Source organism: Rhinatrema bivittatum, chromosome 7 (assembly GCF_901001135.1).
Source record: "Rhinatrema bivittatum chromosome 7, aRhiBiv1.1, whole genome shotgun sequence".
In the NCBI taxonomy this organism is placed as follows: Eukaryota; Metazoa; Chordata; class Amphibia; order Gymnophiona; family Rhinatrematidae; genus Rhinatrema; species Rhinatrema bivittatum.
Genome location: NC_042621.1, coordinates 20,023,496 through 20,043,693, shown reverse-complemented (window position 1 = coordinate 20,043,693; position 20,198 = coordinate 20,023,496). Strand labels below are relative to the sequence as shown.

At 42.4% G+C, this 20,198-nt stretch overlaps 1 protein-coding gene across 2 annotated transcripts in view; it reads left to right on the top strand.

The window, feature by feature from the left end:
• Window positions 1–20,198, top strand: part of CDH8 (cadherin 8) — a 515,521-nt gene that overhangs the window by 444,757 nt on the left and 50,566 nt on the right. For both annotated transcript variants that reach the window (XM_029608175.1, XM_029608174.1), the window contains 2 exons: window positions 4,378–4,499; window positions 9,270–9,387. In XM_029608175.1, the coding sequence (XP_029464035.1) occupies window positions 4,378–4,499; window positions 9,270–9,387 (240 nt within the window). The remainder of the gene's footprint in view (window positions 1–4,377; window positions 4,500–9,269; window positions 9,388–20,198) is intronic.

Below are 20,198 nucleotides of genomic sequence, written 5' to 3'. Positions count from 1 at the left end.
TTCACAAGCAAACATACACACAAACAAAAACACAGGCTCCCTCTCTTACTCAATGAAACACATTGAATCCCTCTTTCTCTCACTCAAACACTTCTTTTTTTATACACATCTTCACTTACACTGGTTCTCTCTCTCTTTCACCCACTTATACACATTGTCACTCTCTCTCAGTCACACATACACAAACACACACTACCTCGTTTTGACAATCTAACCTTAAATTGCAGGTAAACTGGGGGTGGAGGTCCAGATGGGTAGTGGAGATGGAGATAAAGCCTGGTAGGACTTTGTTTTATTTTTAAGAACTGCAATTTTTGCAACAAAGAGAGAGACTGACTGCTACTGCTTTTTCTTTTGTTTTTTGGAAATAAAGATGGAAACTTTAAAATGGGCATGCGGCCAGATGCACTAATATTTTATATCATGTGAGCAAGTACACACACATGTTATAAAATAAGCCATCTGTAAAGAAATTTAAGGAACTAATGATGCATTTTCCGCAAGAAAGAGTAGAAAAGGCAGATATGCTATGACCATTCAAATATCTTAAATATCAGTAATATAGCAGTAGCATTTTCTACAGAATGAGAGGCTCAAGAATCTTTAATAAGGAGGAAGAGAACCTACTGCCACTGAAACTGAAGTTAATTATAAAGTTAAGAAGAACAGTTACAAAACATTTATAGAGAGGTGTTATGCAATGGAACTGAGCCTATGACTTGAAATTTGTAACAAATTATAGGACTTTTGTTTCTACAGATTTTTTCCTTTTCAGATGCCATATTTTTCCACTTCTGATTGCTTTTTGACCTCTTTTGTATCCCTTTTAGTAATCCTTTTCTTCTTCCAATACATTTCCATTAACATTTTAAATTGAAAAAGAACGCATGACCTTTTTGTAATATTCATTGTTGGATGTTCATCAGAATTCATTATGGCATCTTAAGTTTTAATCATCTTTAAAACTTTGAAGCTCAGATCAGACCTTACCAGTCAGCACTTATTTCACACATAGAGGGAATCTGTATGCGAGAAAGACAGAATCAGTGAACCACATTAGGCAATCTGGCCTTTTCCACTGCATAAATCTCTATGTGGGATTCATGAACATTATTAAGATTTGAATTGGAGCTTTACTCTTTATTTTGAAGAGAAGTTATGTATGTATTTATTTATTTAAAAATATTAACTAATTGACTGGAAATTAATTTGAATGTGTTAGTCTGTAAAATTAAATTGGGGGAATAATTAAAAGTAATGCCTTGAATAGAAACCATGGCTGCTATCAGTATAGTAACACAATGTTTCCTCTTTACCATTTATAGTTTTAAATAATCTATAAAGGATTGCTAGTTCACCTTATTTCCAGGCCCAGATTTAAGGCATAGGCAACATTAGCAACTGCCTTGGGTTCCACATTTCGAAGACATCAAATATCCAGGCCAAAGAATATCCTTACATCTGCCTGATTAAGGCCATATATTGGCTATGGGTGCAAAAATCTTAAATCCTGCCCGACTTATTTAAGAATATATCCTGCAACATTAAAAAATATAATTTTTTACATAGCGAGGATAACTTTCAAACAGCTCAGTGCAGCCCCACAGATATGACCACATGGAGATATACTACAGTACATGCAGATTATAAAATACCAATATGTCTATCCCCTTAACAGTGAATTTTAAAACCCGGCACACACATTAAATAGGGATGTGCGAATAAGTTGGGATCAGACGAGCGAGTTGATTTTAAAAGCCACCCGGATATGTGCAAATCTCCTGCAGGGCATGGGCATGGTCTGATGAGGCCTGGGCATTTTGAGGTGTGAGCCAAAAATGTGCACATAAATATTTATGTGCCCCGATGTGTGCCGAAATCCTCTGCTATGCAACTTTACTTCTGCTAACTGGGAGAATGTAGGCTATCAAGTCAGGGGGGTTTGGAGGACCTATATGCTAACTGGCCGAACTGCTAAATGGAAATGGCTTGGGCGTGCCCCTTTAAAATGCAATGTAAGTAGTACAAGAGGGATTTACGCACACATGCCTGCACCCACATAAACTCTGGCACACATGTGAGCATGACCAGTCTATTCTATAAGGTATGCACTTGTTATAAATTGCTGCAGCCCTTGGTGCAGGCCAATGTATGTGCCCAGATGTGTGCCCATGCACCAATTTGAAAGTTACCGTCTTAATATATACGCATATGTATGGTTACGCGCAAATACCTGCAATGCATTGAAAGTATTTCAAAGCATTGAAAGTGCATACTTTCCCCTACCTATTTTCCAAACATGTGTATAATTTATGCATAAAAGAATACAACGTTCATGTAAAACCCTGATGTATATGTTTATGTCGGTATATATTAAACATATAGATCTATTTGAAATCACCAATTTTCCGTTTCCTGCACCAGTTCACCCAGTCCTTCTTCAGGTCATTGAGACCTTCCTAATTCTTCAGCCTGAACTCCCCCCAATTCACCCAGACCTCCCATCCAACCAATGCTTGACAACAAACCAGTCTGAGATCAATTGCACAAGATTATTGGTAGGTATAAAATTGCGTAAATAAATTACCACATGTACTCACATAAGTCTCTTAAAAAATAGCAACTTCCATGTGTACCTCTTAGCCCTGCCCAGAATGCCCCTAGACCTCACTTTTTTGCACAGGGAAATGTGTGCACGAAGGCAAAAAGATCACTAGTTAAGAAATGTGAAAGCTGTATTTATTTATTTTCTTTAATGGTTTATGAACTAATTTGGCAAACACAGACAAAAATCTGAGGGTTTCTTATTAGTTCCCAAACAATTTTATGAAAAAAAATAAATTTGATGTGAATTCCTTGCAATCAACAAGTATTTTTTGGAGATTATAGTGTATTTGCCCAACTGGTGGTACTTGCAGCTGGTACATTTAAATTGGCATATTCAGGTTGAATCTGAAACAGAGCTGATTACATTTTCACAATTGACTGAGGAAATTCCAACAAATTTCTCCATCAAAGCTGAGAAAAAATAATAAAACAATATAATGAATTTGTAAAAAGTTTTAACTAAATGGTTTGCTCATTTCTTCTTGAAAGGTGGGAGATTATTTCACTTATGGAAGCAACATCGTGAAAAAAAAAATCATGTATTATTTTAGTTACTATGTTTCTTGTTTGCCATCTCCCAATAGCAAATTAAAGATATACACCAGTTGTTCACAACCCAACTATTAAACCTACCAATATAAAAAAAATGTACCCTAATTCTAGCATTGTTGATAATATTCACAACTGTGATAATATTTATGGACTTGAAAATGAAATAGCTTTTTCTATACCAGTAAGTTTAATTGTCACTATCTTGTTTGGGTTGAGTTGCTGGAAGACGAGCACAAGAAAAAGTGTCCGTATTGTAGATCTTCTAATTTGAGGCCAACTCTTCCTGTCTCTCTCCCTCTCCCTCTCTAGTCTTACATTCCCATTCTCTCCATTCCCCTCCCAAAATATGCGCTTCCACCTACTTTGCCAGTTAAATGAGGTTCAGATTTTATTCAAATCTATCCACCCCTTCTCTAGTTAATTCAGATAAAGTTTTGTTAAAGATTAATGATGGGAAAGGATTGCTTTCTTCTTTTGAGCTAGAAAGCAGAAGGCAAACCTGAATGACAGTAGTTTTTCTGCTCAGCATTCCTTTGATCTACTGAGGATCTTTCTATTCTATGTGTGCAAAATGACTCATTGTGAGGGACAGGCCGGAAAGGAAGGTGCTTTTAAAGCAGAAAAGAACTATACTAGTATCTCTAGTCGATAATACTGCTTAACTTGGAATGTTTATTTTATGGTTGAAATGAATAATAACGTACCTTAGCAAATGTCACCTTATATTTCTGGCAGTTTGCTCCTGTTAACCGCTATTATGATATACTGATAGAACAGATATTCAGTCAAAACCAGAAAATAAAATGGTGCAGACTCTGACAAAGATAAAGAAAAAAACAAATCTGGTTGTTTATAGCAATGCTTTGGATGCACAACAAATATTATCAACAAACTAAGGCAAGCATCATCAGTGGAAAATCCACCAATTACTCCTAGCAGGCCTTCATTAAGCCAGTCCCTAATGAAGGTTGTTCATAACAGTGATTTATGAATTTGTGATGAAATGCTGGCCATTTTTCTTTTTCTGTTTCATTTGCATGTTTCCTCTGACTAATGCACTCCTACTTATAGAAAAAGAACTGGAAATACTTACTTTGTAACAGCTAATATATCATGAACTGGATTTACATTAAAAAATGTGCTTATGGTTAATGTAAGGCAAATATGACTTGCTTACCGTTTTTTTTTTCTTTGCTTATTTTTCTCCCCACTTCTTAGGGAATCACAGTCAAATATCTCGAGTACCTGTTGCCATCAAAGTTCTTGATGTCAATGATAATGCCCCTCAGTTTGCATCCGAATATGAAGCTTTCTTGTGTGAAAATGGAAAACCTGGACAAGTAAATACTGTGTATCTATGTTTTTAAAACCTTTTATTTTTACATCTGTATATAATCTGGAAAATAAGCAGGAGTTGAGTTAGAGATTTAACTGAAAAAGGAATTTCATACAAAATGTCCTGTGTAACAAAATATACATTTCAAAATGTTAATCTTCTATAAATAAAATTCCTTTCTGCTATGATACATGAGATTCTTAATAAATTAATAAATAACCCACTTTGAGCTACTGTTGGGACAGCAGTATAGAATATAAATAAATAAATATCTCTCTGCATATGTCTATCTATATTTCTATATATGGATAGATATTAAAATAAAAGGCAGATAGGTTCTTGCTGTGAAATACTTTTGTTGTTTGAAAAATTACTTTAATACAGATGTTGACTGTCAGGAACAATGATGTAACAGGTAGGACATTAGCAGAAGGAAATTCTGACTCTAAGAATTCTGATTTTCTAGGTTAACCAGGACTTAAAATTTCACAGCAACATTTTGGTGAAAAGGATTGAGTTATCTTTGTTAATTAACAGCTTTAAATTAATTTTGAGGAGGTCATAATATCTTTCTTGCCAGTTGGAGAGGAAAATGATTATAGAGGGCATTATTTTTTCGGGGGGGGGGGGGGGGGGAATGTCAAAGAATAATCAACAGAAACAAAGCAGGGGATGTGTTAAATCACTTTGAACTCATTCGTAAAAAAAACAAATATCTTTATAAAGGAAAAAAATCCATTTATTTGTGATCAATCATGCAAACAAGAAGTCTGAACTTTTCAAAACGGAACAGGTAATAGTCCATATAAAGCGCCATTGGTTCCCCAACACAAGGCATGTTTTGCAATGGCTGCATCAGGAGGGACAGAGTAGGACCATACAGGTCTTCAGAATGGAAAGAGTTATATTCTATAAAAATAAACAGCAGATGAAAAATAACCCCAGTAAGACCAAAATAGGTTCAAAAAACAAACCTTTAAATCAACATACAATTTGCTTAAAAACAATACTTATCATATCCCACCTGTTTTTTCACATAGCACTTCCCTTTCTTTAGCTCCCTCTTTGATTGACATTTCCAATACCAAATGAAAGAGACGACATTGAGCATTTAAATCCCAAAATAGCAAACTTCACAAAAAAGGTATAAAACTGAAGAATACCCTACATTCTACTTGAGTAATTCAAGAAAATTAAAGAGATTTCTTGAACATTTTAACTGGCATGTCTACTTTCAAATAGAAGGCAAAGTACTGTATAAACTGGTATATATTTGATTTCTGAAAACAATAGTTGAGATATAACAAAAGTAGAATAGCAAGAATATTGTAAATAAGCAACTCAAGCACATGGTACATAGTATCCACATAATCCTGCTCTCAGGAAAATATTTATTTAGTTTACCTTCACCTATAAAGACTTAGTTCTTCCCATTACATTTTATTAAGGATCACTTCTGCACTGGCACCAATATTTTTACCCATATTAAATTCCCCACCCATCAGCACAAACACAAAGTTAGTGAACTGTAATAAACCCACTAACTTCATACGCAGTCACAGCATCTTATTATTATAATTCACAACAGCATCATATTTGATCATTTTTGCTACTCATCTATATTTTTATACTATACATATTTATTAATTGATACAGTTGGCTAAAATGTTAATATTCTTCCTTCAATTTCCTCCCCCTTTCAGATCCTAGTTATTTTTCCCTGTTTTTTGTAACTTTCTCACATCCTAAATATTGTTATTATATCTGTTAAGTTTCATTCTATATGTGACGTTGAATTGGGAAATGTTTTACTATGTTACTCTCTGCCTTTACTCACATTGTTAATTGTAAACCGGGTTGATGTGATTCCATCATGAAACTCGGTATAATAAAAATAATAATAATAAATATTCACTTCTATATAGAGGTCAAGTACAGTAGTGACATCCAGTGACTGAGAAAGTGGTCTGCCATGAATTGCCATGACATGAAAAGCACCTGCTAGTTCATTTTTTTCTGCAGTAGATATGGATGATATTCTTTCCTGAAATGCATGTTCTACCATCAGCTTATATCTTGCTAGAATGTTTATTGAATGGAAATCATTCTGCCATTTGTAATGCAAGCTAACATTCGGTTTTGGCTTCTCAAGTAGACTAGATGCTTTTACTTTTAAAACCTCATGTTGTTAAAAGGATGCCTAGAAGCTAGTATAGCACAGTTTGAATCTGAAAGCTAACATATGTTAAAGCTGAGAATTAATCTTTTTTTTTTGCAACATATTTATATAGAAAATATTTCACTCCCTAAATATGCTGACGGTATCACTGCTTGCAATTCATTTTCCTTTGTGTTCTGTTTTTTTTTTTAAGTGTGATGTAATTAAGACTGACAAGTGTAACAGTATGAATGTGATAGAGTATACTAAAAAGGTGCCCATTTATAACCCTACTGGATTCATTTTCCCTACTTATGTTAATTTAAAATAAAACATCTAGGGTCTGATTCACCAGGATTTTTCTCCCATTCTGAGTACATAGGAAAAGAAATCTTATTGAATCAGGCCCTTAGAGGCAAATGATTTTGCAAATGGAGCCATACATGTGTGAAAACATGCAAAATATTAAAACATATATGTAAAATCAGTTTGGAGCTCTTATAGATTTTTGTGTGTGTTGGACCTGTTCAAAAACATTCACAAAATGGCCCCCAAACACACAGTAAACTTACGAGCATAATCTACTAATGTGTAAGTTTACAATAATTGTGAGATGAACTGCTGCAATGCAATCTTATGCAAAGAAGCTCATTATTTCTGAATTCTGTGAAAACTAGTTTGTGAAGTCAACCATTAGAAAAATACATATGTTACTTTTCTACCTGAATCATTTCCTTATGAGTACTTGTTGAAAATATACGCTCATACAATCATACCTTTTCAGCAAAACTCAGAACAGCTTAGTACATTGGTCTCTTGTAAAGAGAAGAAATGTTGTAATCCTGTGCATGTCCTTATGTGTGAATGTTCATAGATCACAAAAATATGCTGTAGGGATAGATTTTAAAACTGTCATATGTTTATCAAAACTCTGCACTTCTCTCTGTGTATGTCTATCATATTTCACATGTGACCACTCTAGTTTATTAATTTATTGATTGTTCTTATTTCATTTGCCATCATATCAGTGAGCACTCACAGTGACTTACAGTAATAATAAACAGTACAAACCAATACAAATACAGGGCCTCATTGACTAAGGGGGTCATTTTCTATAGCTTTTGCACGTGAAAAGGGACTTTTCGCGTACCATAGCTAGATTGGGGCAGAGTCGGCACCGGAAGGGGAGGAGTCGGTGCAGCACCGGGGCAGACGCAGTAAAGACATTGCTGACGGCGAAAAGGTAAGGACCCTTATTGCCGCCAGTAATGCGCCCAATAGCGCCACCTTTCATGGTGGCGCTATTGGTTTGCGAAAGCCGGCAGCGATTGCACCGCAGAGGTGCAATCGCTGCCGGCTTTCGCAGGCCCACCCCCTGCTTCACTCCCACACCCCCCGGTACCGCGCGATTCACTAAGGCCGGCAATTTTAGAAAATCCAGGCCCAAGTATTTTTCCCATAGAATGGGAGTAAAGCCTTACAGGTGAATTTTCAAAGGAGTCCTGCATGTAAATGTAACATGTTATGGTAGCAATATTCAAAAGCCATTTATGCACATTGGGATGATAAATTTAATTGTGGCGCGCAGGTGCATATATGCACATGTTTGCTGGCTCGCGTCCAGAGGCTCGTCCATTTTATAACATATGAGCATATATGCATGTATGTTATAAAATAGCCTGGATGTGTGTACATGTGCACACAATTTTAAATGGATGCAAGCATGTGCGCAAAACTCCCGCGTCTACCACGTAAATCCTGTACATTTTACAAGGGATGTGCGCTGACATCATAGGTATTTGTCCCAGTTCATTCCCAGTTTGTCCAGTTTAGAGATAGGACTTACAACCGTCCCTAATTTTATAGCTACCCTTTGCCCTGTTAACCTCGACCCCTTAAAACCCTGCTGCCTGGCCTATTTATTTTTATTTTATTATTTACACATCAGCCATAGCAGAAGTAAAGTTACGAGGCAGGGGACCCCGGCCCGCGAAAGGACACGTAAGTATTTATGTGCATATTTCTTGGCCAGGCCATGGCACGCCCATACCATGCCCAAACCACGCTCACACACTGCCCCGTTTTAGAAACTCCATTTCTGCATGCAGCGGAAGATACACACGGCCTTAGGCAGCTTTTAAAATCTGCTTGGCAAGCGGCAGCCCAACCTCTGCTCATATCTACCAATTTTGGCGTGCGCAGGGCTTTTAAAATTTGCCTATAAGTGCACTTACACATGTAAAACCCAGTTTTAATCCTGCTTTTCAAAATCAGAGTCTTTGTAAATCACAGTCAGTAAATATCAATCAAACTTACACTAAACAACATACAATGATGCAATTTAAAATTCTGGAATTTCAGGACTTTGATTTAGAATCCCATGGTAAAAACAGATTATTCTAAGGCCCTCAAGATATTTTAATTCTTTCATTACATTTCTAATTCCTTTTAAGCTCAGATATAGCCATGAGGTAGGCTTCATTGATTTATGGAATTTATTTTGCATGGTTCAGTTTATTATGTGATTGTGAATTGCAATTCTGCACATTATCGCTTGCTAATTAGTATTTTATATTGTCTAATGTCATGATTAAATATCACTTTTCTCTGTTTTAGATAATTCAAACAGTTAGTGCCATTGACAGTGATGACCCAAAGAATGGACATTATTTTTTCTACAGTCTTCTACCTGAAATGGCCAACAATCCTAATTTCACCATAAAAAATAATGAAGGTAAATATCAAATATGTGCACTATATATTTGCTATAGTATTAGTTTCATCATAGTATTGACTTTGCTAATTAGAGATATAAACAATTAAAATATGTTTCTTCAGTCTCCTGTAATATTGTATTTTGTTACTTTTGAAAGTTGAAACTAGAACAATGATTCAATGCAATAGACTTGAAAAGTGATTCAGCCTTTATAATATGTTCATCAGATATGCAGACTGAAAACACTGCTGCAGACAGAGATGAGATCATCTATGAGTAGCATGTATATTACACTATGAATAGTTAATTGCATGAGCAGCAATCCAAAGCATATCGTAATGTTCAAAATATTTATTTACAGAATTTAGATTACATGTGATATAATATAGTATTATCCACGGTACAAACTGGGACAAAAAATATTAGGTCAGCAAAGTCTTCTTGAAGGGCATTTTGCCCTAATGGACTAATGCTGTTTCTGGAACAGCTTGGAAAGAACACATTCATGTTTTAAAATAATGTAAATAAGGTACTTTACTTATGAGAAAAGATAAGAACATAAGAAATTGCCATGCTGGGACAGACCAAGGGTCCATCAAGCCCAGCATCCTGTTTCCAACAGAGGCCAAAAACCAGGCCACAAGAACCTGGCAATTACCCAAACACTAAGAAGATCCCATGCTACTGATGCAATTAATAGCAGTGGTTATTCCCTAAGTAAAATTGATTAATAGCCATTAATGGACTTCTCCTCCAAGAACTTATCCAAACATTTTTTGAACCCAGCTACACTAACTAGATGTACTAAACATCTTTCCAATAGACACAAATTGAGAAAAACTCTATAGAAGAGATGTGCTTCGGGTAAAAAATTTCTGTCGGGCTTCGTTTCAGGGCCTCCCCACGGGAATTTTGTTTTTCCTGTGGTTCGGGTTTTTGTTTTCGGGGGACCTGATTTTCGGGTTAGTGCGCACTATCGGGAGTTAGCGCCCGCTAACTCCTGTTAGCTCGGTAAGTGAAAAATGAATTTTTTTCCAAATTTCAGAAAAAATTCAATTGTTTTTCAGTTCTCCCGAACCATTCCAAATTAGGCAATTTTGTTGACATTGCCTAATTCGGGAAAAACGATTGCACATCCCTACTCTATAGTACATCTGGCCCAAGATAGATGTTATCAAAAAAGGACAAAGAGTGTGCCTGGTTGCCTTTGTCTACCTTGTTCTATTTAAGGATATTTTCAATTTACAAGTCTATTGAAATTTAACTGTCTCCAGGAGACCAATCTCACATTTTGTTACCTTACCTTGGAAGTGTAGTTAAATCTATATACTAGGAAACTTGCTGCCTACCCCTGATAATATCCAACACCTGGAAACCACTGCATGTTTTTGAACTTGTTTCAAGGGGAGTCCATAAACAGTTATTAGACAGGTAGACATGAGAAAGCCAGTGCTTATCCCTGCAAGTGAAATTCAAAAAATTGATCAAACATCGGGGTTCTGTCAGGTACTTGTGATCTAGATTGGCTACCATTGTAGACAGGAAACTGGGCAATGTTAGCAGTGAACGCTAACAGGTTTGTTGTAAGCGCAAGAGAGGATACTGCCAGGAGAGCAACAAAGGCACTACTCGCTCCCGGCATGTCCTGGGGGTTTTGGGGGTTCTGTGTAAGGTGGGAGGGCAGGGGAAGGGATGGCAATATAGTGGAATGGTGGGATGAAGTAGGGCCTGGAGCCTTCTTTTCATTTAAGTATCTTGGAGGGGCATCGGGCCGCTATTGCCAGCAATGTTTTAAATTATGCAATATGGGCCGGACTTTAAAACACTTACGCACGTGAAACCTGGGGGTTTATGCGCGTGGTCAGGCCTTATGCGTTCTGGGCCAATTTTCAAAGGGCCCGGCCACACGCATAAACCCCCAGGACATGTGTAAGCAAAAGGGTCTGGGGGGCGGAGAGGGGGGCGAGGCTAGAGGCACCCGGCACAGCAGCAATTTGCCGCTGTGCCAGAGGATCTCGCGCCGGCAGGGTGCCGGTGTGTACAACTTGCTCCTGCTCAGAAGCAGGAGCAAAAGGTAGGACAATGAATTGGGGGGGGATTTAGGATAGGGATAGGGGAAGGGAAGGATAGGGGAAGGGGAAGGGAGGTCAGGCTAGGGATTTGGGAAGTTCCCTCCCAGTCCGCTCCTTAATTGGAGTGGACTGGGAAGGAACTGGGGAAGGCCCCGATGCGTCGCCGTGCATATTTGAACATCTCTATCCCCCCTTGTGCGCCCCGACTCAGCATTTTATAACATGCGCGCCAGCGCGCATGTTATAAAATCATGCATCCATGTGTGCACGCCGGGTAGCACGTGCACATGGATGTGCCTGCGTAATGTTTTAAAATCTACCCCATTCCCTCACATAATTTTTATTATTTTTGTGTGTGAAATGGTGGTGAATAATCAAGCATGCTGGCTGAGTGTTTTTGTGGGGTATCTGATTTAACTGGTTATGTACTTAATAATATAGCCAATTAACTTCAGTGTTGCCTGGGTAACCTTAACTGATAACTGTAACCAGATATATTCAGCATGATGCCCTAACTTATTCAGGCAAAGTTATCCAGATAATTTTAGTTGAGGATCGTTCTGCTGAATATCTGTGACAAGTTATTCGGCTAACTTTAACCAAATAACATGTTTGCTTATTGGCTTACTGAATATGGACCTTATAGAAAATGAAATATCATTATATTATACTTTCACATGAATTTTCCTTGTTAGCTCCTTCAGTGTAATAGAGATAAACAAAGAAATACTATTATCTCCACATTGCAAAGTAATGGGTGGATATATATAGATATATAGATATATATATAGATAGATAGATAGATAGATTTTTTTTTTCATTAAGTACAGATCAGCTCATAGCATCAATTAAAAAAAAAGTCATTTTCTTTTCACAGAATGCCAGAACACTAATTCTCCTTGGGATTATAACATTATCTGATTGCCTGTGAAAAATCTCTGTTATAAGTGAAGCAGAATGTTTATGTGTTAACAAGAAAATTTATTGTGTGGAATACAGGGTGCTAATCCCTTGGAAATGCTGTGCTATGCAAAATGAATTCCTGAAAATTATTGACACTTTTGTTCTCACTGAAGAAAAAAGATAAAATTATTTCTCTCCAGACAGGGCACTGCCTCAGTTAGATTTTATTTGAACTATTCAGTTTTCTCCATAGAAGGCCTTAATAGATAATGAATGCCACCTCCAAAGGTCAATAAATCAATTTTAATGAAAAATAAATTCATGTGATACAGAACAGATCAAAATTTCAAATTGTTTTTCTCATCTGTTGTTCTCTCTTTCTGCCTTTAATTCTGTACTTTAAAGTATATGTGTTTTCATAGAGATGTGTGGATCTCTTTAAAAGAGATTAGACACGGTCCCGTGGTGTGTGTACAGATGCCGCTGATAACCTGGCGCCGCACGCGCCATAAACGCCATGAAGGGGCCATGGAGACACTGTCTCTGCAGCTGTGTGGTGTTGGGGTGGCCCAATGATGTAGCCTGCATGCCAATGTCAGCCCCTCCCCCCCCCCCCCCTGCTGATGCAAGCATGCCTGATCTCAGCTGTGGGAACCTCAGGCTACAGGCAGGAGGGGTGGAGGGAGTCTCACAGGAGGGCTCCATCAGGGGGGCGTGAGCTATTATGAGAAGGCTCATTGGCCAATTCTGGCACAGGGTCATCCAATGGGGGTGGGGGCAGCCATGCAGAGAGGCGGAATCTGACCGGGGTGCAGTGCCCCTGTCCCTTTTGCTTCCTGTCCTCTGCATAGCTGCCACACTAGGGAAAAATACCACGGCTGCCGTAACAATTTGGTCATTGGATTAAAAAAAATAATAATAACATAAGGAGGAAGCATGGAGTAGCCCAGTGGTTAGAGCAGCAGGCTATGATCCGGGGAAGCCAGGGTTTAAATCTCACTACCTGGTCTTTGTGTCCTTGGGCCAGCCCCTTCACTTCTATTTTCCTCAGGCAATGCAAGGGTGGTGACCTGTGGTTGAGGCAACAGTGAGAGAACCAATCTAGGGTCAGATCTGCCTCAACTGGAACAGAGGAGGAGATCCAGCCATCCTGCACCCAAACTTCAAAGAGGTAGTTCCCTTGGGGGACGGTAGGTGCATCCATATTGGCTCTTCCTGAAGTGATTTAAGGGGCAGCATCTTAGCTCAGCCATTGCATGCAATCGTGGTTGCAGGGCTAGAGCTTCGATTCGCCAACCGTCCCCACGGGGGGGACCTGGAGAACCCAGTACCACCTGGGTAGTAATCTCCAGGTGCACCGCCAGCCGATAATCCCCAGGGGGGTGCGGGGTCCTGAAAATGCAGGGCATCCTGGGGAAGAGCCTGATGGTGACCTCAGTCCCCGTCGGGGACCCAGTGCCAAACCCTAGCACCCCAACGAATGGCAGTGTGGCCAAGGGATGGGAACTGGGCAGCCTGGGGGTAGTTTTCCTGCTGGGGACAGTTGCATTCCGCTGCCCCCCGCACCAGCTCCAGCCAGTGGGTTGGGGAGTGGGACAAGTGGCCCAGGGGTGATTTCACCCCTCAGGAACAGCATGGTTTGCAGCCGGGAGCCCGACCACATGGCTTAACTTTGTTCCCCTACAGTCAACAGGCGCCAGGATGGAGGGCTGCGGAGGCGGTCACTCCACCATGGCCCACTTGGCCATATCCAGGGCCTCTGAGTTTTTACCATGGGGCCAAACCACACTGGCAATCAGTTATTCCTCCTAGTACTAGCCAATGGAATCCCGGCTGTACCATGTGCCTGCAGTCTTTGGGCATCAGCATGCCGGAACCGCAGGAGCCTGTGAAGTTGGTCTCCCAGCTCCCTGCCCCAATCTATGCTGCACTTGAGAGCTTCAGTACCCCGAACCATCTGGACCTAAAGAATGCCACAGATGCCTACAGAATGCCACAGGTTGGGTGCATGGCCCAGAGATTCTGGACCACGCACCCAACCTGCAGCGCCACAGACTGCTGCAGGTGAGTCCAGTGGGGTCACATCAGTGCACAGGCCTGGGGAATCCTCTGAACAACCACCAGGGTTGGATAAGGTATCCCACCCCCCCAGCAGAGGCCATTAAGGCCCAGCCCCTTGAGGATCACGATAAATGCGAAAGGAGGCATAAGAGGAAGAGTAGGAGGTGCCTGTTGCTCCAATTCCTCAGGCAGCAGGAGTTCCTCCCTAGCATCTTCCTCTAGTTCCTGGGGGTTGTCAGTAGCAGAGGGCTCATGAAGTGCCATTGCCACTAACGCTAGCCTGCCAGCGCTAAACATGACAAAGTGGTTGTGGCAGCATGTTCCGCGTTCATTCCGGCGCCACATATGCCTTCTCCAGAATGTTGATATTTTTAGCTTGCTGGAGGGGGGCGTAGGAAGGTGGAAGGATCACTCAAGGATTGCAGACATCATGAATCTCCTTCAGGTCCCAAGCGGGTCTCTAGAAACATTAACAACTGGGTACGATCCTTTGTGCGCCTAGCATCAATAGTCGGCTGAACCGATCCCTTGCAGCACTTAACTTTGTGGTCTTATTTAGATACCATTGTCAGTACCCACTGCACCTATAAGGGATTCTCTTGGTTGAATTATGATGAGCGATTCAGAAGAAGGATAGCTGATATACCATCCATATCATGGGGTGCACAAGACGTTGAGCTGCGGCTGACACACATGATGGCATGGAATTCAGAAAAATATGTGAACAATCGCCCCTTTCGTGCCCATGGATGCTTCCATGTACTGGCATGGGCAGCCAACCCCACAGCTGAAGCCTGTTGGCAGTACAACAAAGGGGGTTGCACAACACAGGATTGCAAATACAAGCACATCTGTGCTGCTAGTCACCCCACCACCAAGTGTACTAAAAAAGCCCCAAGTGGCAGGGGAAAGTAGCCCTTATTTGTGAGCCTCGACCCCAGTCAGCTGGGAGTGATTGGCATCGGGTCTTAGCCTCTATTCCAATAGACATATAGCCTTTACATTACACCAAGGTTTCAAGGAAGGCTTCATAATCCCGTATGAGGGTCCTCTGAACCGTACCCGACACTCAAATGCACTTCCCACAGCCAGGTTCACTGACCTAGTGAGAGAGAAGCGGGGGGTTGAAATTAATCTAGGCAGGGTAGCAGGCCCCTTCCACCTCTCGCCCTTTGAGAAGATGATCCTGTCACCTCTAGCGGTAGTGCCTAAGAAGGAGCAGGGTAAATCCAGACTGATACACACCCTGCAGGCCGGGCTGTGTTGACTTCATCCCACGGGAGATGTGTGCAGCTTAATACACTTCCTTCGATAGTGCACTTGACCTCCTCATGGATTGTGGGGAAGGGGCTCTCATGACAAAGGTTGACATAAAGTCCGCTTTCCTATTGCATGCTAGCTAACTCACTCCCAGTAAGCAAATACAATTTTAATGCCATCCTCAAGCACACCCTGGAAGTGGCCGGGTTGAAGCCGGAGCAGTTCAGGACTCAGTCCTTCCGAATGGGGTGGTCTCGAGCACAGCAGCATTGAGTTTGCCAGGCACAGCCATTCAGTGTATTAGCAGATGGCATTCTCCGGTGTACCTAACGAAATCCCTCATCCTATTGCACAATAGATGCTGGCAGCGACCCAGAGGATCACACCAGCGTACTCTCCTATACCCCTGTGACATTGCCACTAATGCCTTATGTCTTTCAAGCCCTCAATGGTGCTATCAAGTGATATGGATCATGGGACATTCTTTTGCATTTTGTGCGGAACAGCAGGCGAAGAGAAATACCCTCAGTGGACAGCTGGGCGTTACACCAAGAGATGGCATAATGTGATGGCTGGGTCACAAGGTCATGTGTTGGGATCAATTGGTTCCCCTGATAAGGCAGCAATTGACAAAGTTCACCAACTTGAAACATGCCATACACATCTTGGAGGCAATGACTTGGGAATCACGCCTAGATGCCTGCTATTAAATAATATGAGTTGTGACATTGCTGTCATTGTTAGGACTGTCCAATTCCGGAAGTGGATCCTTAGGCCGACCGACCAGGATGGGCGGCCGGGAGGCAGAACACACACTGGGCTGACGAGACTTCACCTGGAAACCCGTGACCCCTCCAGAGGAGCTGTAGGAGCCCGGGTTGCTAGGACTTTGGTGTCTTCACCCTGGAAGTCCGAAGTCCCCCCAGGAGGAGCCCGTAGGGACCCGGACCGCTGGGACTTAGGCGAAGGACAGACGAAACCCAGGAAGGAATACGAACCGGAGTCAAGGCAGGCGGCAAGCAAGCGGGGTCGGAGTCACAGGCTGGAATCAAGGCAGGCGGCAGGCAAGCGGAGTCGGAGTCACAGGCTGGAATCAAGGCAGGCGGCAGGCAAGCGGAGTCGGAGTCACAGGCTGGAATCAAGGCAGGCGGCAGGCAAGCGGAGTCGGAGTCACAGGCTGGAATTAAGGCAGGTGGCAGGCAAGCGGAGTCGGAGTCACAGGCTGGAATCAAGGCAGGCGGCAGGCAAGCGAAGTTGGAGTCACAGGCTGGGATCGGGACAGGCGGCAGGCAAGCGAAGTCGGAGTCACGGCTAAAATCAAGACAGGCGGCAGGCAAATCAGGAAACAAAGTCAGGCAGGCAGGATCCGAAGACAGGCAGGCTGCAATCAGGAACCGGGAGAACGAAACAGCAACTAGCACTTCCAGGATTAACCTCGTTGCAAGGCAAAGTAAGGATTCCCGGGGCCTGTTTAAATCCCCTTACCGGCGTCTGACGTCATCAGGAGGCGGGCCAGGACATCCGGGGCTGTGAGCAGAAAAGGTCGGCCCTTGCTCACGCGCGTTCCCCTCCAGAGGGGCGGAGTCTTCGGCGGCGTCTCCCTCGTGGAGACACCGCTGCCACGCGGCTCGAGAGGCCTGGGACCCGGCGGTTTGCAGCCGCTGCCACGCGGCTCGTGGAGCCCGGAACCCGGCAGTCAGCAGCGCGACAGGAGGAGGTAAGGGCCCGGTCACTGACCCAATGACCAGGATCACAACAGTCATCCTGTCCTTGATGCCCAGCACCATGATCATCTGGTCGGAGATCATCCCTTGCCACCAGTTTCTCGATTTGCCTCTCTGGACACATTGGATGAAGAAACTAAACAAGCAAATTGGGACTTTTGTTGAGCACCAGGGTGGCGTGCATAAAGGACACCACATCTGGATGTGAGTGGATTGCTCGGTACTGTTTTATATTGACAGGGTGCACCTTTCAGATATTGGACAAGACTTGCTCTTAGCCAACTTGAAACATGCCATACCCAGGGGCCGATGTAATACACTGTCGGATGCGTGTTAAATAGGCGCTAATACATCCCCTATTGCAATAGGGGGATTACCGCCTATTTAACGCACGTCCAATGTGTAGTGAATGAGTTAGTGCTCATCACATGCAAATGCATGTGAATGAGGCTATTACTCATTCACTCCAAATGCAAAAATATAAATGTGTGTCTGAGACGCACATTTATTGCTCAGCTATTAACGCCTGCTCCAGGCACACTGAAAAAAAGTACAGAAAAGCAGAAAAAACTGCTTTTCTGTACTTTTTTAAAAGAAAAAAAAAAAAATCTCTGCTGGCCGCTTTGAAGACCGACACTGATATGCTCCGCGTCGTTTTTCATAACCAGCCTGCTGCAGTAATGAAAACCAATGCCAATAAAGTCGGCGGTGCTTTTCATAACCGGCTGACTACCGTTATGAAAACCAACGCCGAGTTTATCGACATCGGTGTTCATAACCGGCAGACCGCCAGTTACTGTGGGGTCGCTTTAGCAAGGAGGCGCTAAGGTCACGCTAGCGACCTTAGCACCTCCTTGCTAGCCTGACCCCCTAATTTGCATATTGCATGGTGCCCCCCTTGCGGGCACCATGCATGCATTAAGAAAGTGGGCTCTAAAAAGTCAGCACCTGCTTCCCGCGAATAATTTTGCATCGGCCACACAGAGTCCTGACAGGTTCCTAGCCCTCACCTGAAAGGTCCCTAGCCATCGGCCACAGCTTGGGGGAGGGACGTGAATAAGGTGTCTGCTATTCAGGCCCTATGGCGGGTGTACCCGAGCTGGAAGGGGGGGTCAGCTAGAGACAGTGCACAGCACATGATAAATAACATGAATGCAAGGGGGTGTTAGGAATCAGTTGCTGGATACTCCTGTTGGAGGAGGAGTTAGCAATCTGTTACGAATTGGCTTCCGTGGAGATAGGAGTTAGCAATCTGTTATGGATATGCTCCTGTGGAAGGAGGAGCCAGCAATCTGATATGCTCAGCTCCTGCAGAGGGAGCAGTTAACAATCTGTTGGAGGTTAGACTGCGGAGTTAGCAATCTGTTATGAATCTGTTGCTGAATACTCCTGATGGAGTAGGAGTAGCAATCTGTTACCAGCGGAGTGCTTGGAGAGGGCACTCAGCTGTAGAAGAATGTAGATAGGTGGATCCTTGGGCCGATGGCAGATGACTGCGCCCCTGGGAGGATATCCTGAGAGGGACCACCGGCTAGGCTTGGGTATGGAGACAGACACAGATAATTCTTTTATTAGACAGGTTAGTGGAACCACCAGAGGTGGCAGTAGTGAGCTGATATGCCCGGCAGGGCTGGTCCCTCAGGAACTGGAACAACGATCCCAGGGTTGCTGAGCTGTAGAGAAGCTATAGATAGTGAGTAGACAGGGTATGCTGTGTTCATAGCCAGAACTAGATGACAAAACTCACACAAGGTCTTAAAGAAGCTCAGTAGCTGGAAAGGGTTAGGCCCTCGAGGAGCGAGTACCTGGTTCCAGGGAAAGCTCTGAGAGAGCGATGGTAACTCACAATTGTCTGTATCTGCGATAGCTTCCAGGCAGTAGAGAATCTTCAGAGTATTCAGGGACATGGGCCCTTAAGGAGTGAGTACCGGTTCCTATCTGCAATCTGAAATAAAGAAAAGAGAGTGAGGCCCCCTAGGAGCGTGTACCCCTGGTAAGTCCGAGGAGGCAGAGTAGCTTGGGAGAAAAGCCGAAGCAATCCCCAGCAATCCCCTTGCTAACTCAATTCCTATCAGCCTTTGATACGGTCCTATCAGCCGCCTTTGATACGGTCAATCATTCCATTCTCACTTCCATTCTGGCTTCTATAGGTATCTCAGGCACAGCTCTCTCATGGTTTAAATCTTTTCTCTCCAACAGAGGCTTCAAGGTTAAGATACAGAACAAAGAATCTTCACGAATGGACGCATCCATAGGTGTCCCCCAGGGCTCCTCACTGTCACCTACACTCTTTAACATTTATCTTTTACCTATCTGCCAACTCCTCTCCAACCTTAACCTCAAACATTTCCTCTACGCCGACGACATCCAGATCGTGATACCCATTAAAGAATCTTACACAAAAACATTGGTTCACTGGGAAAACTGTCTCTTCGAAATTAAACATCTCCTGGCTAACCTAAACCTAGTTTTAAACTCCTCTAAAACAGAACTGCTTCTCATCTCCCCAGATAATAATGCCATCTCTAATCCTCCAACTATCCCAACTACTACACAGGTGAGAGATTTAGGAGTATTAATTGATAACCGGATGAACCTTAAAGCTTACATCAACAGAACCACCAAGGACTGTTTCCACAAACTCCAAGTTCTGAAAAGAATTAGACCACTCTTCCACACTCAGGACTTCAGAACCATTCTACAAGCTATCATTTTTTCTAAGATCGATTACTGTAACTCTATCCTTCTGGGCCTACCTTCCTCCTATACTAGACCCCTCCAGATGTTACAAAACGCTGCGGCAAGATTA